General features: G+C 43.3%; 1 protein-coding gene across 5 annotated transcripts in view; it reads left to right on the top strand.

Moving 5' to 3' along the window:
- Positions 1-25,316, top strand: part of PIP5K1B (phosphatidylinositol-4-phosphate 5-kinase type 1 beta) — a 311,282-nt gene that overhangs the window by 119,284 nt on the left and 166,682 nt on the right. For 2 of the 5 annotated variants that reach the window (XM_027041084.2, XM_053205298.1), the window contains exon 2: positions 4,708-4,776. The exons of 1 other annotated variant lie outside the window; for it this stretch is intronic. In XM_027041084.2, coding sequence (XP_026896885.1) covers positions 4,708-4,776 — 69 coding nt within the window. Of the gene's footprint in view, positions 1-4,707; positions 4,777-17,895; positions 18,222-25,316 lie in introns of those variants that run through there. 2 more of the 5 variants (XM_053205297.1, XM_053205300.1) reach the window with 2 other exon arrangements.

Raw genomic sequence — 25,316 nt, 5'->3', positions numbered from 1 at the left:
GGGAATGGAGGGGGAGTTCAGAGGTGCTAAGGTCAGAGGAGGAATGGGAAGAGGGTGGGTAGATCGTACAGGACCACATCCACCATTGCAAGGACTTTGGCTTTTACCCTGGATGAAATGGGAAACCACTGTAGGGTCTTAAGAGAAAAGGGACTTGGTATGATTAGGTTTAAAGACAGATCACTGTGGCTGAGAGTAGATTGCAGATGGGTGTGGATGGCCCTAGCAAGCCCTGTTGGGAGACCGAGAGGAGGTAACACATGCTCCAGACTATGGTGGCTCTGCTCATGAACACAGAGCAGGAGTGGTGACAGGTGACTGGATTCTGGATGTCTTTCAGAGGCTTTGCCGGCAGGTTGACTATGGTGTAAGAGAAGGAGGACTCTAAGATTTGGGGCCTGAACAGCAAGAGGTTGGAGATACCATTAACTGAGATGGCAAAGGTCCAAGGGAAGGAAGGGAGGGAATATCAGGATTATGGTTTTAGATTTGCAAATTTGGAGGTTTCTGGTAGATATCCACATGGAGACGTCAAGAAGACTATTGGATATGCAACTCTGGAGCCCAGAAGAGAGCTCCAGATGGTATTTGGAGACTCTCAAGAAAGTATGGATAGAGAAGAGAACCAAGGAGTCAGTCCTGGGGGTGCCTGGGTGGCTCGGTCGGTTAAGCGTCTGACTTTGGCTCAGGTCATGATCAGGTTTGTGAGTTCAAGTCCCACAGCGGGCTCTGTGCGGACAGCTTGGAGCCTGGAGCCTGTTTCATATTCTGTGTCTCCTTCTCCGTCTGCCCTTCCTCCACTTGCACTCTCTCTATCTCAAAAATGAATAAAAACATTTTTAAAAAATTTTTAAAAAAGGAGTCAGTCCTGGATGCTCCAATATTAAGAGGTTACAGAGAAAGAAAGGGAGAACGGTCTAAGTAGACTGATAGGTCAGGCAGAATGGGGACTTAGAGTTAGCCTTGGATTTGGCAGCATGGAGGTCCTTGGTGATTTTGATGAAGACGTTCACAGTGTAGTGGGGAGAGCAAACCCCTGATTGAGGTGCATTAAAGAGAGAATATGTGAAAAGGAATCGGGGGTTGAGAGTAGAAACATCTTTTTCAAGGAGTTTTGCCGCAAGGAGGAAGTGGAATCCAGAAAAGGCTTTTATTTTGTTAAGGTGGAAGAAATGGCAGAGCGCTGATGGGGTAGAAATAGAGTGAAAAATTGAAGCTGCCAAGAGGAAGGGGAGAATCGTAGGAACGAAGTCCTTGAATAGGTGACAGGCTCTGCTCAGTTTAAATAAGCTTTTCTTGTTTTAGAATTACTAACTGTCGTCACATTCATTGCCAGCATTTCCGCCTTTTTGCTTGCCTTTTAATACGTTCATGATCTATTTTGATATTAAGTCGAGAAATTTGAGCGGTCAAATCAACTAAACTTTTTTATTGTGTAACTTTTATGTGTATAAAAATGTTTGCCTACACAAGGATCCAATATTAGTTAAATACCTATATATTCGTATAAAGTAATTGCGTAATTTGAGCTTTTCCAGGGGCATGACCTAGCCTTTGGTTTGCCTTTTTGTTTCAATGAGCCTGAGACCTTTCAGGTATTATAATTCCACTTATACATTATTCAAACCTCACCAAAATATTACGAAGAGACTAAAAAATCAATTATTTTTTCAAAAATGTTTATTTTGAGTTGGGGGAGGGGAGGGGGTGAGAGAGAGAGAGGGAGAGAGAGAGAATCCCATTGTGGGGCTCCATCTCATGAACTGTGAAATCATGACCTGAGCCTAAACCAAGAGTCAAACACTTAATTGACTGAGCCACCTGGGTGCATTGAAAATCAATTATTTTTTAATTGTATTAAGCAGATATAGTGTGGGAAGCACTAGCATGTGAAACACCTGTCCATATTATAGTTGATGGGTTATAATCCAGTTAGTTATATGGACACAAATGGAAATACAAATTTGTCTAAGAGAGTGCTTTGATGGGTGGGCAATCATAGGTCTGGTGAGGTTAGTTTGCCATGATCCATTCTTTAATTTCCTTGGATGTTTTTTTAGTCCTTTCAAGCATGTAGGAGTCTTTTAGTCCCAATGCAGAGAAATGGCTAGCAAATTCTTAGGTTTAATCCACACCATATTTATTAAAAGCCCAAGATTTAGGGGTGCCTGGGTGGCTTAGTTAAGCCTCCGACTTCAGCTCAGGTCATGATCCCATGGTTTGTGAGTTTGAGCCCTGCGTCAGGCTCTGTGCTGGAGCCTGCTTCCAATTCTGTGTCTCCCTCTCTCTCTCTCTCTCTCTCTCTCTCAAAAATAAACATTAAAAAAAATTAAAAGCCCAAGATTTAAAATCTGCTTCAACAACCTAATTATCCATCAGTAGATGAATGGGTAAGGTAGATGTGGTACACACACACACACACACACACACACACACACACTGAACTGTTACTCAGCCATAACACAGGATGAGATCTTGCCATTTGCGACCATATGGATGGACCCAGAGAGTGTAATGCTAAGTGAAATAAGTCAGAGAAAGAAAATCAAATACCAAATGATTTCACCAATACGGGGAGTCTAAAGAACAGATGAATAAGCAAGCAAATGCAGAAGCAGACCCTTGAATCTAGAGAAGAGACTGATGGTTGCCAGACGGGAAGGGATGAGGGGGACAGGTAAAAATGGGGACGGGGAGGGGGATATACAGGCTTCCAGAATGAGTAAGTGACAGGGATGAAAAATACAGCATAAGGAATTTGGTCAATGGAATTTTGATAGTGTTATAGGGAGACTGAGGGTAGCTGCCCTTGTGAGCAGAGCAGAGCATCCAGACTTGTCACATCACTGTGTGGTACCCCCAAACCTAATATAACATTGTGTCCGTTATACTTTAATTAAAACTTTTTCTTCTTAAAAAAATAAAATAACATGTGCTTTAAAGGGTTACAAGAAAGTCAGAAGTGTTACCCCTCCTTGGTGTATCCTAAGAAAAGACCCTTAAATGTCATGGTTCTGGATTAAGTAGTTCTTCTCGTTTGCCAGATAAGTGGCTATAAAAATTCAGGTGAATTAAAAGGTAAGATACAAAAATCTTAGCCTTACAAAGTGAAAAGGACGCATGTTTAAACATCTTACATATTCCAGTGAGACAAAAATATTTTCTCTAAAAGCATTGAAAGAAGTCACATAGGGAGTCAATAGTGTTGTGCATGAAAAATAGAAAACTCTATGTCATAATTATAATATGAAAGACAGCAGCATGGAAAATATTAATAACGTGCTTGGATACAGATGAATAACCTTGATACATAAAAATCAATAAGAAAAACACTAGTAATAATAACCATAATGGGTAAAAATCAATAACTAAAACACTAAGAACCCAGTACATAAGCAAACACAGTAATAGAAAACTCAAAAGATGAGCGGCTCCTGGGTGGCTCAGTTGGTTAAGTATCTGACTTTGGCTCAGGTCATGATCTCGTGGTTCGTGAGTTCGAGCCCCTCATCAGGCTCCGAACTGACAGCTCAGAGCCTGGAGCCTGCTTTAGATTCTGTGTCTCTCTCTCTCTCTGCCCCTCCCCTGCTTGTGCTCTGTCTCTCTCTGTCTCTCTCTCTCTCAAAGATAAACATTTTTAAAAATTTAGAAAACTCAAAAGAAATACAGGGAGGTAAAAAAAGGCAAAAAAAAAAAAGGTATGCAAGCCATCTTAACGTTTACTAATAATTTTCAGACGTGCACATTAATATCAAGAGATGCTTTCTTTCACCTCTGAAATTAGCAAAGATAATTAAAATGGTAATAGTCCCTGAAAGCATGTAATGAAACAAGCACCCACTCACCGAAGATAGTGTGAATGGGCATATGCTGGGAAAGAAAGTTACTATTCTTCTAATGACCTTGATATTCTAGGAATCTAAGAAAACACTGAAATTGGACAAAAATAGAAGCACAAAATAATTCTTGTTGTATTCTTTGTAGGCGTAAAACCCTTGGAGCGCCTCACCTGTCCTTTAACGTTAGCGTTGTCGAAGGTGAAGGACTAACAGGCAGTTGTGTTCACACACTGGCGTGCCCTGCAGCCAGAGACCATGATTATTCCTACAATGAGATGTTTATAATCAAACGGGAAAACAAATATTACCTAAATGTCTTTGAAAACTGCTGGGTGAAAGTGGTATCCTGACATTCTTAGCATAAAACTACGGGGAACCAAAGGTGATAACGTAGAAGCCCAAATGTGAAGAGTGGAGTTGCCCAAGGGCAGTAGAATTGAGTACTTTTTTTGTCCTGATTTATATTTTTTGGTACTTTCCAGATACTTTTAGAGGAAGCGTCTATAATCAGAGGAGGCTTTTTTTTTTTTAGGACTTTATAGAAAGAAACTTGTGCGTATGATTTGGGCTTGGACTTCTATACTATCTTTCTTAGAGCATATGGGAGCAAGTATCCTACCAAAATGGTTTAGCGGTAAAGATTTATTTTGTAAAGATAGGGGAACACAGATTTTTTTCTTTTTTCTTTTCCTTTTTTTTTTTTTTTTTTTTGTTAGTATTCTGAGAAATCTCTTCCTTTCTTGGAGATCAGAGTGATAACAACACAGATGTAATTAACCGAAGCGGATTCTCCAGGTAACAGTATTATTAGCATATGGTGTTTCAGAGCCGAGTGGTAAGTTGACCCGGGTACGTTTTTCTCCTGTAGATGTCGTCTGCTGCTGAAAATGGAGATGCAGCATCTGGAAAACAGAACGAAGAAAAAACTTACAAAAAGGTGAGTGACTGTTTTGTTTTCTTTCTTCGGTTCAGAAAGAGGAACGCGGTCGTTGCCTGGAAAGTTGCATATATCCGAGGCCTTGTTTCCCTCTAAAGCAGTTGTGTGTAAATTACAGCCTTAGTTTCCTGTTGCCCTCACAGATTCAGTGGTTCAAACGACACAGAGGTATTGTCTTGGAGGACTACAGGTCACAAGGCCAACATGGGTCTCCCTGGGCCAGGATCCAGGTGGCTGTAGGCTGCGTTCCTTTCGGGAGTTTCTAGGGGACAGTCTGTTGTTCCCTTGTCTTTCCAGCTTTTCCAGGTTGCCTGTGTTGCCCGTTATCATGATTCCCTTCCAACCTCAAAGATGGCAAAGACCAGCTGAGTCTCTCTCAGGCTGTATCACTCTGACACTTCAAAGAACGCTTGTGATTACGCTGAGCCCTCGTAGATAATTCAGCATAATCCCTTTTTTAATTATTACTAGTTTTTTATTTGAGAGAGAGAGAATATCCCAAGCAGGTTCCACAGTCCGTGCAGAACCCAATGCAGGGCTCGATCCCCTGACCCTGGGAACATGACCTGAGCTAAAACCAAAAGTTGAATGCTCAACTGACCGAGCCACTCAGGCACCCCTAATCCCTTTATTTTCAAGTCAGCTGATCAGCAACCTTAATTTCTTTTGCAACCTTAACACCTCCTTGCCATATACCGTATTCACAGATCGCCATGGGACGTGGACGTCTTTGGGGAGGGGTGTTTTTTCCATGTTGTACATCATTGACAGTTACTATGCTATATAGATCATTGACAGAAGGTGGTTATTTGAAGACTCTTGTAACTCTTAAGAAGAAGGCCCTTATGTGTGTGCAGTGTTCTGTGTCCAGTATGTGAATCTTTTTTTAAATAATTTTTTTAGATGTTTGTTTATTTTTGAGAGAGAGAGAGAGAGAAGGTGATCAGGGGGAGGGGCACAGAGAAGGGGACAGAGGATCTAAAGCAGGCTCTGTGCTGACAGCAACAGCCCGATGCGGGGCTGAAACTCACAAACTGCAAGATTATGACCTTGAGCCGAAGTCACAAGCTTCACCAACTGAGCCACCCAGGTGCCCCCAGTATATGCATCTTTTAATTGACTTGCTACTTCCCACCAAAATTTTACACACTTTCTACCTTTGTATTTAAAAAAAAAAATTGTAGTATGAACTTTTGTCCCATCCCTTTGTAAGCCTCTCAGATTCTGTGCCTTCAGCCCATTTCACAAAAATCCCCTTCCAGACGTTCCAGTGTATCTTACCTTGCCATTCTTTGACTTTGATAAATTCTTGGCTCCTGGCGAGGAAGCTAATGTTCAAACATATTACTGGGGAGTATATGTTCCCAGGCACCACTGCTCCTGATTTTAAATCGACTACACATTTTACTTTTAAAAGTCCTTGCCCTCCTTCTGTCTTGCAAGTAGGAGGTTTGTATATGCAAGGTCTATTATATCTTAACTTTTCCTTTTGCTTTTTACTCTTTCGTGGATAGCTAGCAAGAAGTTTTGCCATAAAGTACAGGAACCACCTGATCCAGCTGCATATTCGAGTCATGGAATTAACAGGATATATTTCCTGTTCCATTGTCTTGTGGGAGAATATGCCCCTTTTCCTGGTATATCTTCTGACTTGCCTACTCAGCCAAACCTAGAAATATAAGCAGGGAGTTTCTGTCCAAAGTGACGACGTGGTGGGGGCAGAGTAGGGTAATGTTTCTGGAACCAGGAAGTGTCATGTTATGTCATCTCAAACATGCGAATCTGGCCAGAGGCAGTGACGTCTCTGATAGCATATTTGACTCAGCAGCGTTGGTAAGGTCTTAAGAACCGAAAGTCAGATATTAAGATCGCAAAGAATTCCAGTAAATAAGAGAAGATTATTTAATCCTGGAGGATTATTAACAGGACAGAGTTTTTTTTTTTTCTTGTGCGTGGCGGCAACTGGATGCTTCGAATGGTCTCTGATTTTCAGACAAAGATGAGCAGTGGAGGGAGAGGTGTTTAGCTTCTCTGAGAAAAACACCGAAAAGCATAGTTCCTGAGTCTTCAGTCCTCAGTAATTCGGTGTTGACGTGCACAGGAGGAAGGAGGGACTACTCAGAGAAAGTATCGCTTCACTAGCAGGGGATGGCTCAGCTGAACTACTCCATTAAAGTCTTCTCCATGGAGCAAAGACATCGTCACACTGGAGGTGTTAATTGCAGCGTCCCCAGAGGTGGCTGGGGTCTCCTTAGCTATTGGAAATGTGTTTGTCTCTAGGCCCAGATGGACCGTTCCCCCGAATGAAAGAGCTTGAGGCTCACGTAGGGAAACCTCTGGGTGTGAGCTCTGAAAAAGCGGGACAGGGCAGGAGACGAGAAGATACCATCCCTCTTTTCAAAAGTGAGGAAAAAGTACCTTCTGGAAACCAGATGTGAGACGGCTCCTCGGCATAATTTGAGCACGGATTAGTCAACATGTGGTTTCTGTACAGTTAGAGAGGAAACACGTGTCTTGTACAAACCTGCAGAGGTTCATGAAGATATAGTTTATGCCAAGTTGACTACATTTCTTATTCTGAGAGAGTCATTAAATTAGTCACAGACAAGAAAGAACTCTCAAGTTGAATGAATCTTGATTTGAGGGCACCAGGAATATTCTGGTGGCATCCTTTCAGACCAGCCGGAGAAGAATGGAGTGAACGTCATGGTGACTGGGCTCGTACCTGGTTGGACTAATGTTCCCATCGGATGGCAGTTTTGTTTCCTGTTCTTTTGTGTCTCCAAGCCTGTGCACGCGTTGACCCTGGGTAGCTTAATACTTTTTTGCGCATGACCTTAATGAAGACATGGAATTCGTGCTTGGCAAATGTGCAAATGACAAAACAGCTTGAATAGGTAACTAACAGACCACACGAATGTCATCAAGGCCACCATGCATTTCATTAAGTATTGGCCCTTTTACAAATGCTTGAAAGAGTTCTTTCCCAGTCCTGCGGGCCTGCCCATGAGGTATGCACCTTTTTAATAACGAGTTTTGATAATTCGTTGGGTTTTGGCCTCTGACTAAAGACAGTCCAGGTTAAGAACCCCCTGACCTGTGTGAGGCATGGGAAGGATATCAAAGGAGTTTATAAGGATCTTACAGTTGAGTGGGAGGGACAAGACAGGAGTTCTCTCCTTTAGAACCCAGTAGTTAATAATAAAGGGTTCAAAGGAGGAGAAATCACTGTGGGTTAGAGTCATCAAGGAGGCTTAGGCTTCCTGTATCAAGCCCCAGATTTACTGGGCAGCTGTCAGTAGCACTCAGCATCATGAGGAATGGGATTTCCACATGTTTTTAGGGAACCCTTGGTGTCCATGGAACAATGTTATAGTCTCGAGTCTTGAGTATTTGCACATGACTAGTTAAGCTGGGCTCTTCTGTTCGTTCTGGTGACCATTTCCCTGATCCATTGTCAGTTCTTGACAACCCAAGAAGAATAGCTAAAATCAGTGGGTGAGGCGAATATCTTCAGCTAAAGGCTGCAACAAGAATTTTGACTTTCCCTGCTTAACACGAACATGTGGCCCATAAGACAAGCGTTAAAGGCTGCCTGGCTTTTTTTTACAGAGTGTAGTATTTCCCTTCTCAGTTCATTTATGGAACTCCAAAAGAATTTTAAACACAAAAGCCTACGGCAGCTAAGCAGGTAACAGGGGAGTGAACTAACCAGGGGGGCGGGGGGGAGTGGTAAAGAGGAGACACGTGTCTTCTGTATTTTTTTTTTAATTTTTTTAAATCTTTATTTATTTTGAGAGAGAGACAGAGTGTGAGCAGCGGAGGAGCTGAGGGGAGGGAGCCACAGAATCAGAAACAGGCTCCAGGCTCTGAGCTGTCAGCCTCTGAGCCCCGCCTCGAACTCATAAACCACGAGACTGTGCCCTGAGCCCAACCAACTGAGCCACTTAGACACCCACCATACAGTTTATTAAAGGGGAAAAAAAGACATAGATGCACATGGAAAAATTAAGTAATGACCCAAGTTGGTATTAAGTGCCAAGGCAAGTGGCCTTTCACATAATCTAGCAAATACTGGTGAGGCCTAAGCTCATTACAGTCTTCTAGAGAAAAGTCCTTTCCTTTAACTTGTTCGTTAGCAGTGCATTTTGCTGGGATAAAAATTTTGTAGATGCCTCATTGCTTTCTGTCACGATGGAAAAATGCCACTCCTTAGGTGACTGTGAATTGATTTACCTACTCGTTTGTTTCACTGATGGGGGGAATCTGATGAGCACAGGCACAGAATCAGGGCTGAACGTGATTTGTGGGAGGGATCGAATAGCCCAGGCTGGACAAAGCCAAGTGTCAGTGTTTAGGGAAAGCGCAGGCGATTTAGGGGGTAAGGACTGGCTCTAAATGACAGGTAACCTTGAAAGCTAGTTTGAGTTTGGATTTTGTGTTCTAGGCCAGCACCGTGCACTAGAACTTTCTTCAGTGATTGAAACGCCCTGTAATCTGCACTAATACAGTAGCGACAGGCTGCATCTGGGTGATGAGGATTTGAATTTGTGTCCAGTTTGTCCAAGGGATGAATTTTTAATTTTAGTTAAATTTCGATTTAAATAAGTACTTGTGGCCAACAGCTACCAGGTCGGACAGCTGAGTCGCAGACAGTGAGGTACCATGACGTGGTTTGGAGACGAATGACGACAAATCTCAACTGAGGCTGACCTGAAACGTTTCAGAGTAACTACTAGAAATTTTCTACTACTGATAGTAATGTGAGGAAGAGTTTTTTGTTTTTTTTTTTTTAATAAGGTGAGAAACTTAGAAGGAAGCAGAAGGCAGGACATCCGTTCACTTGAGATTGTTTTAAACTCAAGTAAAATACTGATGCGGGAGATAAGAGTTTTCTCAGTATTTTATACATGGAAGAAATTGCCCACCCCTCCCCCACCCGTCCAGAACAAAGAGATGTCAGAGTGCATCCAGGTCACCTAGCAGTTCTTTGTCAGGATCTCGCTGAGATTTAATCTCCCAGAGATTAAGATCTCTGGCCACGTAACGTCCCAGTTCTGTGACTTGTTCCTGGGAATCGATCAGTGTTTCCCAGTCACCTGGGCTTGGACTGACGCAGGCAATTGTTACTGCCGCCATTTTCATTGCTTCCTCTCTCCAGGCTCCTCCCAACATCATTCCACACCTCTTGCCCCTCCCTCTTTTACTTCTCCTTCCATCCTGGGCCTCCCCACAATAGCATCCCCCCTCCCCGCTTCCCCAAGATCCGGGTTCTGATGCCTGTTGGAGGCTGCCCTGGGCGTAGAGGTTGCCTACCTTCGACACCAACAACCCAAGCGTAGAACTGTCCACCTGATTTTCACCATGACCGGCACACGGAACGGCAGACTAGGACCCAGTGTTCTTGACCCAAGAACCCTAGTTCTTTCAGTTTTGTTTTGTTCTGTTCTTTTTTTTTTTTTTAAAGGCCTTAGTTGTCATTTAATTGCAGTGTCTCTCCCGGTTTCCCTATCAGTGGAGGTAGGCAGTGATGAGGTAAGAGGGAATAATGCTAGCCCTTTACCACATTATAAGGAAAGATGGCTTTTATGACTTTTTAAACCTAAGGTCATGACTAAGCAAGGTAATGACTCCGAGAGACTTTGATCAAAGAGGAAGCATTTATTGAAATACGAACTCTTTTATAAAATATCTCTGGGAACATACACAGGCCCTGGTAACCTTGGCTGTCTCCGGGGAGAACCAGGTGGTGGGAGTCTTGAGTTAGGGAAAACTTGTCTGTATAAACCTGTATGTATGTTTAATTTTGAACCGTGTGAATATTTCACCTACTCGAGAATTGAATCAGTGACGTTTTAACGTGGCAGTGGGGGCTGATATGTGTTCCATGCCCTGACTGTTCTTTTTCTCCTTCAGATTCTAGAAAGCCATCGCTTCCAGAAAACAAGATACTTGCTTTGTCCTCTGATTGCACTACCCTCTGTAGCTTAGCGGAGACCTCTTTTTCTGTGCGTTGAGCAGCATTTCTCACGGATAGCAACCACATTGGTCTCTAGGAAGAGTGATCCTTCAGCATTCCAAGTGTTATTTCTAGGCACCTTAATCCAAAACACCCTAACCCAGCGGTTTTCAACCAGCACCACTTTGCCCCCCAGGGAACATTTGGTGATGTCGGGAGACGTTTTTGATCGTCACAAGTGGAGGGCTGGTGCTCCTGGCATCTAGGAGGTAGAGCCTGGCGATACCGTGTCCTGTAATGCACAGGACAGTGCCCACAACACAGAATTATTGCAGTGTTCGTAGCAGCGAGGCTGAGAAACTTGGCCCAAACCAAACTCTCCTTTTAAAAGAGGGTGGATAGGCGTCTCACTCTTCTGGATAATAGTTGTGTAACCTGAGGCATTTTCCCTAATTGATGTGAATCTTAATTTTGCTCCTTGAGGAAATGTCACCAGTACCTACCCTGACAGCCTCATTGTAGGGTGAGCATCAAACACAGCCTGGGAATACCAGTGAGTGGCATCACTGTCTTTATTAGCAAAAGCAACATCTCTCGGCCTCTGATTTCCAGTCAGATGCGTTCTGTTGTGCGTGGCTGCCTCCCGCAGTGCTGGCCCTGGCGACTGGTCACTTAGCATCCTGCTGCTGGCTCCAGTCTGGCCTGGGCATGGGAGAAGCACACAGTGAGGGCCGGAGCAGGACCTCGTGGCCTTCCATGTAGCCGTGGCTTCAGAATAAGAGAAAGACGTGCTCCTGATGGGGGGCTGCCATTATGGGTTTTTATCATTTATTTATTTTTATTTCTTTTAATATACTTTTAAAGTGTACTTATGTTAAGAGAGAGTGTGTGTGAGTGAGCGAGCCAGCGGGGGATGGGCAGGGAGAGAGAGAGAGAGGGAAACACAGAATCCCAAGCAGGCTCTGCTCACAGCACAGAGCCCAACTCAGGGCTCGATCTCACAAACTATGAGATCATGACCTGAGCGGAAACCAACTGAGCCACCCAGGCGCCCCTGCCCTTTTTCTTTTAATTGAGCAGCGACCAGATGAGCTACGTCATTCAGAGAAGGGAAATTTTTCGGTAATCCCATTAGATGTAGAAGCATAGACCATTACCGTCCACCCTGCTGGGCAGATCCTCCCTCCAAACCTTCTGCTTCCGGATAGTATCACCTGTGCTTCCGTGTTTTTCCAAACTAAGTCCTAAAGCACGTGATGACCAATCTGCCTTTATGACTTCCGGGCAAGACATGGCAGGTGATTCAGCAAAGTCAATAGGTGGCTTCCAATAGGTGGAGAAGCCAACCCTCCGATCACGGTGTTTCCTTGGACTGTTCATTTCTAAGGGACCTCCTTTGGCCTTGGCATTGGAAAGAGCGTCCACGTGGTAAGCCACCCAGGTTTGCTTCACTTCTGCATTCTGATTAACTATGGAATTTCCATCTGGTTTTGGTCCCTGATGCCAGTAAACGTTGTCTTGGTGTCTCCAAAACACCCTAAAACATGCCATACAGCTTTCTTCGGGGGCGACAGGAAGCACTCCATTGTTGAGTGTGGTGTTAATGGCAGGTGGGGAGGCTGGGGTTTTCAGTGCTTCTGCGGCCTGCTGGGCCATCTGAACAGGAGCCCCTGCTCTCCAAGCACAATTTAGCTTTTGCTTTCAAATTAAATGGCTTTGTAATATACTCCGGTGATCTGCATGCCTCCCTGCACAGGTTGGCCAGCAGGGTTCTGATCTGGCCAGCATGCCTCTTGTCCCAAGGCCTATGGCTTGTCCATTTTTTTTTCCCAAAGATTTTGAGTTATCTTTACACCCACGTGGGGCTTGACCTTACAACCCTGAGATTAAGGGACACAGGCATCCCTGGCTTGTCCACTCTTAGCACTACCACTCTATTTCCCTTGCCTGGATAGATAGTTCACGGTGATTTTGAAAGGTGTCTCTTAGAAGTTGCTTAAGGCGGCGCCTGGGTGGCTCAGTCAGTTAAACATTCGTCTTCGGGTCAGGTCATGATCTCACAGTTCATGAGTTCTGGCCCTGTGTCGGGCTCTGTGCTGACAGCTCAGAGCCTGGAGTCTGCTTCAGATTCTTTGTCTCCCTTTCTCTCTGCCCCTCTCATGCTCGCCCTCTGTCTGTCTGTCTGTTTCTCTCTCTCTCTCAAAAATAAACATTAAAATAATAATAATAATAATAATAATAATAATAATAATAATAATAAATGTTGTTTAAGCACAGAGAAATGAAAAATTCTAGAGTTCTTTTTTCTGGAAATCCAGAAAAGAAGGCCAGTAACATAGGAGAGGTTCTAGTCTTCTCTCTACTTACAGATACTAACAGGATAAATGCCATGTGCTTATTCATAGTTTTGCGGTCTTAGGGAGTTAGAATCATTGGTTGCTGGAAGAATCTTACTTATCAAATTCGATTGAGTTTATTTAACCAGAAACCTATTACTGTGGCAAACTAAAGCATGTTATTATTAATTAGAAGCAATTTTAAAAGCTGTGTTAATAATAGGGGGGGCCTGGGCGGCTCAGTTGGTTAAACGTCCAACTCTTGATTTCGGCTCAGGTCCTGATCTCACGATTCATCACATCGAGCCTCGTGTCGGGCTGTGTGCTGATAGGGCAGAACCTGCTTGCTATTTTCCCTCTCTCTCTATGTCTCTCTCAAAATAAATTAACTTTAAAAAAGCTATGTCAATAATAAGAGCAACATTTATCCAGTGTTTAGCATATGCCACACATCTTTCTAAGCACTTCAGAATTATTAACTCATGTAGTCTCATCACAACCATTTTGCTACCCTATGGATGAAAAACTGAAGATAAGTTGCCCACCCCAGGGCACCCACATAAGTGGCAGAATGAGGCTGGGATTTTAACCCCAACTGTCTCTCTCTCGGGTGTGTCAGACCCAAACCGCTGCAATATTATCTGAACCTTATGGTTCCTATGACATTAAATGGAAAGTTCTCATTTATCCGCTAGAAGAATAGAAGCCAGGGGGTACAGGTAAAACTAGCCCCCTTTGGATTGGGAGCACAATAGTAGCGAATCATTCTGAAAAGTGTTTTCCCGGATTCAGTGGTTCCAAAGCCAGCTGTGCTTGTATGTTTCTCCTCTGAATACAGAATCTGAGCTGTAGCCGCAAAATAACTTTTTCTAGAAGGTACATATTAATTTTGAAATGAAAAACAATCTCATCTCCGGGTACTGGGTGAAACACTGGAAATAAAATGACAAAGTGCTAATTTCAAAAATCATTCTTGAGCACCGAACTAAAAATTGACAGTGAAGTATGAGATCCACCTGGAGGGGGTGATATATTTTGACCTGTCATATTAGGAGAGGAACACGTTTCAAACCTAGCTGTGCCATAGAAAGTCACAGGAGGGGTAATAACTCACTAACGACTTGCTCAATAGCAAAAAAGATCTGATAAAGCATTGGGTTGGAGGGTGAATACTTTGAAAGTTATTTTCCTGCGTGAGAGTCACATTTCCCCAGATGGTACACCTGTGTTTTCTGGCAAGTTCGCTGTCTGCGGATCCTGTGTCTGTAGCTTTTATCATAACACAGGAGGAAGATGAGGCATTCCAGCCCTCAGCACAGAAGCCTTCCCTGAGACAGCGCATCATTAAGGAGAGAACAAGAAGACGACGGTTGTGGTCTCTGGGGATGTAAATTTAATCTTTATCTTTTTTGCCTAACCCCCCAGTTTGTATGTACATCCTGACATCCAGAGACACAAGTTGGATTGAGTTACAAGGAAAATGTTGAACTGTTCATAGAATCTAACTGTGGGGTTTTTTTCCTCGGTGAAGATCACCCACTCTTACTTTTACGGGAGTGCTTTTTATGCAGCCAAATCTGCTGCTGCCCACTCTGCATGATGGATCAGGGAGCGTTTCGTTATTGAGCACACGGCTGACATACAGGCTGTCCAGGTGACATTCTAATTCTCCTGGGCTACTTTTTCATACTGTGACTTTGTCATTTTTTTAAGGACATGGTCGGTGCCTGGAATATAAGACACACATTTGCTTGTACGTCCAAGCATTCATTCATGTATTCAGTTGACAAATATTTATTTAGCTTGGCACTGTGCTAGGCCTTGGGGGTAGGACAGAAGCCTAGACGGAGCTCTTCCCTTCACTAATAATGCTTTCATTGTCATGGTAGAGACAAACCGGACGAAGTAAACAGAATAAAGCAATTACTAACTTTTAAAGTGCTCCGAAATAAACCCACACGTATATGGTAAATTAATTTGTGACAAAGGAGGCAAGAATATACAGTGGGGAGAGGGTAGCCTCTTCAGTCACCGGTGCCAGGAAACTTGGACACTTGGGTGCCAAAGAATGAAACTGGACCCCTTTCTTACACCATACGCAAAAATTAAAATGAATTTCAGGGTGCCTGGGTGGCCCAGGCGGTTAAGCATCTGACTTTGGCTCAGGTCATGATCTCACGGTTCGTGGGTTTGAGCCCCACCTCGGGCTCTGTGCTGATAGCTCACAGCCTGGAGCCTGCTTCGGATTCTGGGTCTCCCTCGCTGTCTACCCCTCCGTCTCTGTCTGTCTCAAAAATAAACGTTAAAATGAATTGAAAGACCTCAAGCCATAAAACTCCTAGAAGAGAACATCAGTAAGCTTTTTGACGTTGGTCTCGGTGATGCTTTTTTGAACCTAACTCCGAAGGCAAGGGCAACAGAAGCAAAAATACGCAAATGGAACTGCATCAAACTAGAAAGCTTCTGCACGGTGAAGGAGACCATCCGCAACCTGAAAAGGCTATCTACTGACTGGGAGAAGATATTTGCCAATGATAATATCCAATAAAGGGTTTAATATTCAAAATATATAAAGAACCCAAACAACTCCGTAACAGAAAAACCAAACGATGTGATGGCCAAGCAGGCAGAAGATCTGAATAGACGTTTTCCGAGAGAAGACCTAAGATGGCCAAACACATGAAAAGATGCTTATTAGCACCAGCAGTCGTCTGGAAAATGCAAATCAAATCCACAACTCGCATCTGTCAGAATGGCTGTTCTTAAAAAAGAGAGGAAATAACGGGAGTTGTTAAAAGGCGTTACTCACGCACTGTTGGTGGGAATGTGCATTGGTGCAGCCACTGTGGCAGACTATGTGGAGGTTCTTCAAAAATGGAAAAATAGAACTGCCGTACGATCTACCTTACGGCTATTTGAAGAAAACAAAAACACGTACTCGTAAAGATAAATGTACCCCCATGTTCCTTGCAGCGGTATTTACAATCGCCACGATATGGAAACGACTTAAATGTGCGTTGGTAGATGAATGGATAGGTGTGATACACACACACACACACACACACACACACACACTGGAATTCTCATCCATAAAAAAAGAATGAAATCTTGCCATTTGTGACAACATGGATGGACCTTGAGGGCATCATACTAAGTTAAATAAGAGAAAAACAAGTAATGTAGGATTTCACTTACACATGGAATCCTCTAAAAACGAACAAGTAAAACAACTCATAGATACAGAGAATAGATTGGCCGGAGGGGGGAGGCGTAGGAGGTGGCCACGATGGGTGATCAGTATCCAGAAGTACAAACTTCCAGTTATAAATCTCAGCCATGTAATGTATGGAACGGTGATTAGGACTATATTATCGTATTGCATGTATAACATACAGATTACGGTGTTGACTATAATATCGTATTGCATATTTGAAAGTTGCTAACGGCAGATCCTGAAAGTCTGCATCAGGAGAAAAGTTTCCTAGCTCTGTATGGTGACGGGTGGTAACCAGACATATTGTGGTCACTTTGCAATATGTACAGATATCAAATCATTATGTTGTACCTCTAAAACTAATACAAGGTTATATGTCAATTGCACTTCAATTTTTAAAAATGCCATGAAGAAAATCACCAAGGGCAGGGGTGCTACTTTTTAGATAAAGTATTTAGTGGGGGGCCTCTTTCGATAAAGTATTTAGGGGATAAAGCATTTAGGGGAGGTGAGCTGGGGGCTGGGATCACAAGTGTGAGAAGGAGCCAGCCAACAGGAGAGTGGAAGCAAGAATGTTCTTGACAGAGAGAACACCATTTGCCAAGTCCTAGAAGCAGGAAGGAGCTTCGCGGATTCCAGAAACCGAAGGAGAGGCTGTTGTGATGGAGCGTACTGAACAAGGAAGCAGAGGCAAGATGGGATGAGAGCAGTGGCTCTGAACTTGAGGCCCCTATTGTGTCCCGGGGGACATACGACCTTGCTGTCACAGCTGGGGACGCGAGAGGGGTGCTACCAGCATGCAGTGGATTAGAGCCCAGGGTCGCAGTTACACATTCAGTGATGCACAGAATAGTCCCCAGGTCCGTCTGGCCCCGAGTGCCGAGTGCTAAATTGAGAAATCCTAAATTAAAGATAGGTGGTGGCCTAAGTAAAGATGTATACCAGGCCAGACCGGCCATGGTTGCCTATGTGGGGGGGGGGGGGGGGTTGCGAGGGCATGATAGGAATGTTTGGTGAACCCCGGGTTCTAACTCAAGCACCTGGGTGGATGTCGTGGTCATTGACCAAGACCAATGTGGTCTTGAGTGGTATGAGGAAAGGCTTGGGAAGGAAGATCTAGTCTTCCAGTTTGGACATGTTAGTTTGGAGATATTTTGAGCCAGTGAAGGGGCGAATTTGGTGGACACTCTGAAATGTGGATCTGGAGCTCAGGGGAGAGGTCCGAGGTTCCACTTCTCGTTGTTGAGCCATGGATCCATAGGAATTGGTGAGATAGATGGAGGAGAGGCCCCAGGACTGGCAAGCATTCACATTTGGAATACTACCTCTTAAGGCCCTTCTTCATGGAGTTATAGTCCCAAAATAAACACAGCTGGCCAACTCATTCCCTTACAGTCTCCCGTGGGCCTTCCGTTACATACAGAGAAAATCTACACTCTGAAGCACAACATACGAGTCCTTTACAGTCTGTCCCCAGTGGGCTTGTCTTGTCCCATCTCCTGCTGTTCAGTTCACGCCTAACTCCAGCCGCGCTAAGTATGTGGATCCCGGCTCCTTTCTATTCGGGCTGATCATTCTAGAACCACCATCATTCCAGAAGTAGTTCCTCCATTGCCCTTCCCCATGCTTCTAGGCGCTGACTGTTCATTACTCCTTCCCAGGCCTCCCTCAGCACCCTGCCCTTAACCTCTGTTGTATCATGGATGACTTTTGTTTTGTAATAATTGTTTGCAGTGATAGCCTGCCAAATGCTCACCTTGAGCAGCTAGAGAGCAGGGGCCTGGCCCAATCATCTTGACATCCGTAGGGTCCCATACAGTGCCTGGCCCACAACATTCAAGAGATGTATCACTTTTTTTTTCTTAATTCTAAAATTGTCATAGACTTTGCAGAGAGAGATGTTCTTGAGCCTACAGTTCTGGATCTGCAGTTACAGGTGAGCTATGTTGGAGGGTAGAAAGGTAAAGGTCGGGGGGGGGTGGAATTTATACTTTGGTTATTCGAATGGGAGAAAGAATACTTTGAAAGAGCTCAGTTCACTTCTTTGGGCTTTTTGTGTTTCAGAGATGATAGTGATTATCTGTGTCTTGGGTCAAGTGCATGGCTCTCTGAAAGTTGGCTGTTAAGTTTTTGGCATCCGTAAGTCCCCTTGTCTATAATCTGTAGACCGCTTATGATCAGCCACTCATGGAAGAGCTTCAGCAATGAAATTTTAAAAGGCAGTCTCTTAACTCCATCGTCGAAAGGTTCTTTTCTTTCTAGATGTTGCCCCACTTAGAGGCTGCCCCTAGGTAGATGCTGGTGACTGCCAGGGAGAAGCAGGATTTGACGGTGGTTGGCCGTCCATTTCTCCAGCATGGCAGCCATAGTGAACATCCTTTTCTTTGTAACGTGAAAGACACAGGACCCCGTGATGTTTTAGAGCTGCTATTTCAAAGGGAATGAAAGGGAGCCATAGCCTGGCACTTTCCAGAAGCCACTACGACCCTCACAAAATAGTGGCGGTGTATAGATGTTAAAGCTGCAGTGAGGACCCAAAGGCAGGGGGTGATGGGAGCCCTGGCTGCCATGCTGTTCCTTTATCCCTCACCACCCCTGGGCTGAGAGGGAGTCTGGCCGGGGTGCCAGGCTGGCTCAACCATTTATGAGCTCAGCTTCATGTGGGACACTTAAAGTTGTAGCATAGCAACACCACGCTGTGGTGTGACCGGTAAATCTGATGAGGGATGAGAAGGCTCTCGGAAGATAGAAGTTGGCTATGCAGATATTAAACTGGTACTATTGTTGCTGGATCCTTAGTCACCCCCAGTGGAGCTTAAGCCCCGCAAGAGCAAGGACTTGGCCAACCAGGTAGAACTCAACACGGAGCGAAAGAACAGGTTGTTCTTCACCTTCTCCGTGCTGTGACACTGCTCGAATTGGGAATTCCAAACAGCTTGGGACCCTGTTCTGTATTGATGGCCGTCCCTGCTGTGGAATACTGAGGTGACAGTTGTTTTGAAAGAGCAGTGGGATTCTGTGGCAAAGGAAACCTCACTTTTGTTCATTGAAGTCGCCTTAAAAAAAAGGGAGTGTCCTATGTCCCAAAAGGAAAACTGTTTTCTTTGCTTTCCATTTCATTAAATAAAATGGAATGTATTTTGTATTGTATTATAGCTTTACCATCTTCCCCATCTGATTTAGTTTTAGGAAACTGATTTAGGCTTCAAGAGTCCCTTCTCTTCCTCTTTCTCTGCCTTTACCTGTTCTAGCTGCTCTTCCCAGACCAGTGGAATTCTGGGGGGAACCAAATGTTATTCTCTCCAAGGATGTAGAGTACAACAGAATGCGGTGAGCGTGTGTCATTGAAGACAGCAGGATGTGGAAGATGGGGGTAGACAGGGCGTGTTGCGTGTGTTTTAAAGAAAAGCCCGGAAGAACCAAGCAGCACAAACGACACAGTATTCCTCCAAGATTTTTTTTATACTTTATTTTATTTTGTTTTGGCTTCTTTCATTTTGTTTATTCTTGAGAGAGAAAGAGAGAGAGAGAGAGAGAGAGGGGAAGAGGAAGAGGGTCAGGGAAAGGGGGAGAGACAGAATCCCACGCAGGCCCTGTGCTGTCGGCACAGAGTCTGACGTGGGGCTCGATCTCACAAACCATGAGATCATGACCTGCACCGACATCACAACTTGGATGCTTAACTGACTGAGCCACCCAGGCGCCCCTTTTTTTAAAATTTTTAACTTACTTATTATAAACTTGGAGACAAATCTGTTCCACCATTCCCTCCCCTGATGTTCAATGGGATGTTAAATTTGGATATATCTATGATATTGTAAATTAGGAGTATTTAAAAATTGTAAACACAGAAGAGATTTTGAAGCGGAGAAGTTCCATTTGTGAGCAAAATCAAAGGCTAAAGTCTCTGAGATTCTGTTAGGTCAGAAAAATCTTATTTTTCAAGGAAGTATTCATTGTAATAAAAACATTAAGTCTCCCTTTCCTTTGGGAATTGGAGGTATGCCAAGTTGATCTGCATTTTTTTTTTTTTTGAGAGAGCGAGAGAGAGCGAGAGAGAGAGAGAGAGAGAGAGAGAGGAGTGAGGAGGGGAGGGGCAGAGGGAGCGGGAGAGAAAGAATCCTAAGCAGGCTCCATGCTGTCAGCACATAGCCCATTGCAGGACTTGAACCCGCAAACCATGAGATGGTGACCTGAGAGCCAAAACCAAGAGTCGGACGCTTAACTGACTGAGCCACCCACGCGCCCCCAAGTTGACCTGCTTGGATGCTGATCTCCACACTTCTTATTCGTACATTTACTTTTAAGCAAGTTTGTGTTTTTAGGCATATTGGATATTTCGATTGACATGCATATTGCTAATTTTTTAATTTGTTTTGTTTTTTGTTTTTTTCCTGGATTGTGGAAGTCCTGAATTGCTTCAGGGGAATTTACCCTTGGGTGGGAAGAAGTTACATAGGAGTAGTAGGAGCTACATAAAGCCCTTGATTGATCCAAGGAAAAGGGTGTCTTGCTCAAGATGCCAGGTAGCTGCACAGAGGAGGAGAAGCACCTTGACCCTCAGAATCCTTGGTGCACAAGGCAGAATGTGGCTGAATCTGGGTGAATGGGCCACAGCCCTTCACCCATAGTTTTCCATCCTCATGAAGGAAGAATTTAAACTGGCAATCTACTATTGAATAGGAAACGAGTATAATCATCCGCATCCTTCCTGCTTATAGACCCAAACTCACCCGTCCCAGGGTCACCTGCACTGGAGATAATTGGGCACCCAGTAGCCTGGAAAGAGCAGGCCCCCATTTTTAGCCCCAGAATGTCTGTCGGTAGATAAACCTGGGCATGTACACATGTTAGGTACCCAGCTGTCGCCCTAAACACGTGGGATTGGCCTGTGACCTCTCAGAATCATGTTATACGGTGTCTGGACGTTGTAGCATTATTTCTCGAATTGCCTTTCAAAAATCGATCTCAATTTACACTGTCCAGCTGATTTGGGAAAGCACGTATTTTCCCTGGTTGTCACTAACGCTGCGTGCTATTCATTTTAAAAAACTTTGCCAGCAAGCTAGATGAAAATGCCTTAATTTCCCTTTTAATTTTCATTCATTTTTATCACTGGTAAGTGTGACTATTTTTTTTTTTCCGAATAATTTTAATCCTTTGGGAGTTACACATTTTATTTATAAGAGGTACTTACGTATCAAGGGCTTGCATTTTTCTTGAAAGTGTTTTTCTGGTTCTAAATGAGTCTTTTAATTTTGCTTATTTTTTTTTTAACTCAAGCTTTTACGAAGTCAAATTTTTTAATATTTCCCTAAAGGCTTTTGTCTTCACTCTCATTTTTAAATTTTATGCTGGCAATACTTTGTTTTCACTATAATATTCATAATGCAAGACTTCCCAAAGAATTCTTAATTTTCAAAAGTTTCCTGATGAGGTGTTTACATGGATTCCTCCAATTAAGCTTTGGAATTATAAGATTATGGCTTTTAAAAAGATTGCTATTGTGATTGTTGTTGAAATTGGTTTAAATTTATTAATGAATTTAGAGAGAAGTAGCATCTTTAAGTGTTAAGTCTTGCCTTCCAAGAGTTCAGCGTCTATATGTTTGTCTTTTATGCTCCTCAGTAAATTATTTTCTTCCAAGATTTTGTACCTATTTTTTGTTAACTATATTCCTAAGTAATTTATGTGGGATTTTTTTTAATATTATTTATTTTTGAAAGAGAGACAGAATGAAAGCAGGGGAGGGGCAGAGAGAGAGCGAGACACAGAATCTGAAGCAGGCTCCAGGCTCTGAGCTGTCAGCACAGAGCCTGACACGGGGCTCGAACCCATGATCCATGAGATCATGACCTGAGCCGAAGTGGGATGCTTAACCAACTGAGCCACCCAGGTGCCCCAGGATTTTCTTTTTGTTCTTACTATTGTGGGTTTTTTTTCCCCTTCCCTGTTATAAATGGGATTCTCTTCTTCTCATTACATTTCCTAGCTGGGAATGTGTAAGTTCTCGATGTGTGTGTTTGCTTTGTAAACTGTCAACTTCATTTTTGAAACTATTCTCCTAGGTCCATGATTGTTTCTTGGGTATGATAGGTAGCAATCATATCATCTATAAATTATAGTTTTTCTCTTTCTAACCGCTATTTTGAATTTAGCTTTCTTATATTATTGGCTTGGTCTTCCATAATCGTATCAAAGAATGTTAGTGATAAAAGGACTTGTCTTGTTCATGATTTTAAAAGCCAAATGGCTATTGTACTGTCTCCCAGAGTCCATTCTGCTATACTCATGGATTATTAATAGCTATTTACATAAAAATCCCTTAGTCAGGGGTGCCTTAGTGGCTCGGTTGAGCGTCTGATTTTTGATTTGGGCTCAGGTCATGATCCTGGGTTCATGGGATCGAGCCCTGCGTCAGGCTCCACAGTGAGTGTGGAGCCTGCTTGGGATTCTCTCTCTCCTCTCTCTCTCTCTCTCTCTCTCTCTCTCTCTCTCTCTCTCTCTCTCTCCCCCTCTCCCTCTCCTCTCCCTCTCTCCCTCTCCTTCTGCCTCTCTCCCCTACTCATGTGCTCTGTCTTCTAAAAGAAAAAAAATAATTTAAAAAATGAGTTAAAAAAAATCCCTTGGTCAGATACATTTGGGAAGTGTCATTCTTCTTCCAATAATATAATGTTGCCATTTAGCTCAAGAACTGTTTTTTGTGTTGAGAAAGTTTGTTTCTTACTCTGGTTTTTCTAAGAATTTTTTAAAATCTTAATTGATACTGACTTTTTTACATAACTGATTTATGCAGACCATGGAAAGGCAGTCATTGAAAGCATAGTTAGCTTGTAAGATACTCTGAGTACTTAAAAGTAGTAATATTAAACTTTGTTTCTCTTAAAACATTATTTAATTTGGATCTGGTATCAGTCTGGATAGATGGAATAACTGTAGTATTTGCTTATAATTTGAGGCTGTTTTTAGAATTTCTTCCTTAAAATCCTTTTGGCCTTTCCCCCAGACCAGAGCAATCTATGTGGAAATTATCCTGAGTTAATGCTTCACACAGGCTTTTCTGGGGTAGGCAGGTTGCTGAAATCCGTCTTCCTGAGAAATTTTGTTTGGGGCAAGGGAAAAAAAAATAGACTTTTGTGTATTAGAAAATTTTTTTTGCCTGAAATTCTTCGTTGATTCATCTTAACTTTACTTTTGAATGCAATTTCCTATTATATTTGGGCTTCTGTTTCTCCCCTTGTAAAATTTGGAGTGTGGATGACCGCTAAATGCCATTTACGTTTCTTGGGTTTTTTAAATAGATTTGTTTTGGGTTTTGTTTGTGTGTTTCTTGATTCTGTGATTATTCCCTGCAGCAATTTCTTTATTAAGGGTATGCAAGATGCCACAGAAAAGTGCAAAAGAAGGGAGTTTACATTTTATTTCTCATCTGTGTTAAGAGTGTCTCAGGTGGTTTTCCTTTTGGTGCAAAGGTGATAATATCTTGTGTATTTTCCCACCCTTCCTTAAACACCTTTTGGATTAGAAACTCAGATCATTCTGTGGGTTTAAAAAAGATGACTCCTCTGTGGCCAAAAGTGGAGATTTCCTCTTTCATGTGGAGTCCAGGGAAAATGAATACACTGGAAAATTACCAAAATTGCCAAAGGTCTCAATCTTGTAGGAATAGAAAGTTAAGTGTGCATAAAGCACGGGACTGTGTCCCCACCCCCACTTTCTCTTCAAGCCTAGGGGAGTCTGGCCACGATCAGAGTCTCAGATGTAGAAGTGGTCTTGGGGGGCAAAGAGAAGAAAGGCTAGAGGGCTGAATTCCTTTTGGGTGCTACTTTGGTGATCTCTAGTTCAAAAAGCTCCTGTAGAGACCATCTCTCATCCAGAAGGCCAGATGTGTACTCATGTCAAAGCCATCACCCTGTTCATTCAACAGATGGTCATCTAGGGCCCGTTTGGTGCCATGCGCTGGGACCACAGGCGTGCCAACCGATCTTAATTTCAGCCCTTTGCAAATTATCAGTGAAGAGGACCTTGAAAATTATTACTTGTAAGTCTTCGGTTTAAAGAAAGAGATATTCAGCCAACAATCGGTCCCTTCGTTCTGACTTCAGTGTATTTAAACTGCACTGTGTGTGAGTATTGTGCTGGTGGGTAAGTGTGACTTCTGTCCAAAAAACAGAAGAGTGACCTAGCCCAAACCACTCTGGGTAGGTCCCAGTAGAACATCTTGTGTATAAATAGATTCATCCTTTGGGGCTAGTGGGGCAAAGGGTGAAAAGGTTGGGGTGCCTTGTGCAGATCAGACCAAAAAGCATCGAGGGTGTTGTAAAATGTATATGTGTTAGGAGTTCCCTCTTGCTGCTGTAACAAAATACCGCAACCTTGGTGGCTTAAAACAACACAAAGTTATTATCTTAACAGTTCTGTAAGATACACGTGGAGCACAATATCAAAAATCAAAACAGTTAAAATCGATAGCTAAAATCAAAAAAGGTATCAAAAAGACTGCATTCCTTTGTAGAAGCTCTGGAGGAGAATCCGATTTCTTGCATTTTTCCAGCTTCTGGGTGCCACTTAGTTTCCTTGCCTTGTGGTCCTTGTTTCAATCTCAAAGTCAGCAAGGGCCACTTAGTCCTTTTCACATTGTATTTCACTCGCTTACCCTCCCTTTTGCCTCTTCTGTTTTCACTTTTCAGGACCCGTGTTATTATAGTGGGCCCATCGGGGTAATCCAGGACAGCACCCCCCATCTCAGGTTCAGCTGGTTACCAACCTTTATTGCACCTGCAAGCTTGTAATGATTTTCCTTCTTCTTTTTTTAATATGAAATTTATTGTCAAACTGGTTTCCATACAACACCCAGTGCTCATCCCAACAGGTGCCCTCCTCAATGCCCATCACCCACCCTCCCCTCCCTCCCACCCCCCCATCAACCCTCAGTTTATTCTCAGTTTTTAAGAGTCTCTTATGGTTTGGCTCCCTCCCTCTCCAACTTGTTTTTTCCTTCCCCTCCCCCATGGTCTTCTGGTAAGTTTCT

Source organism: Acinonyx jubatus, chromosome D4 (genome assembly GCF_027475565.1).
Source record: "Acinonyx jubatus isolate Ajub_Pintada_27869175 chromosome D4, VMU_Ajub_asm_v1.0, whole genome shotgun sequence".
In the NCBI taxonomy this organism is placed as follows: Eukaryota; Metazoa; Chordata; class Mammalia; order Carnivora; family Felidae; genus Acinonyx; species Acinonyx jubatus.
Note: the sequence above shows the minus strand (reverse complement) of the source record. Positions and strands in the feature narration are given on the sequence as shown.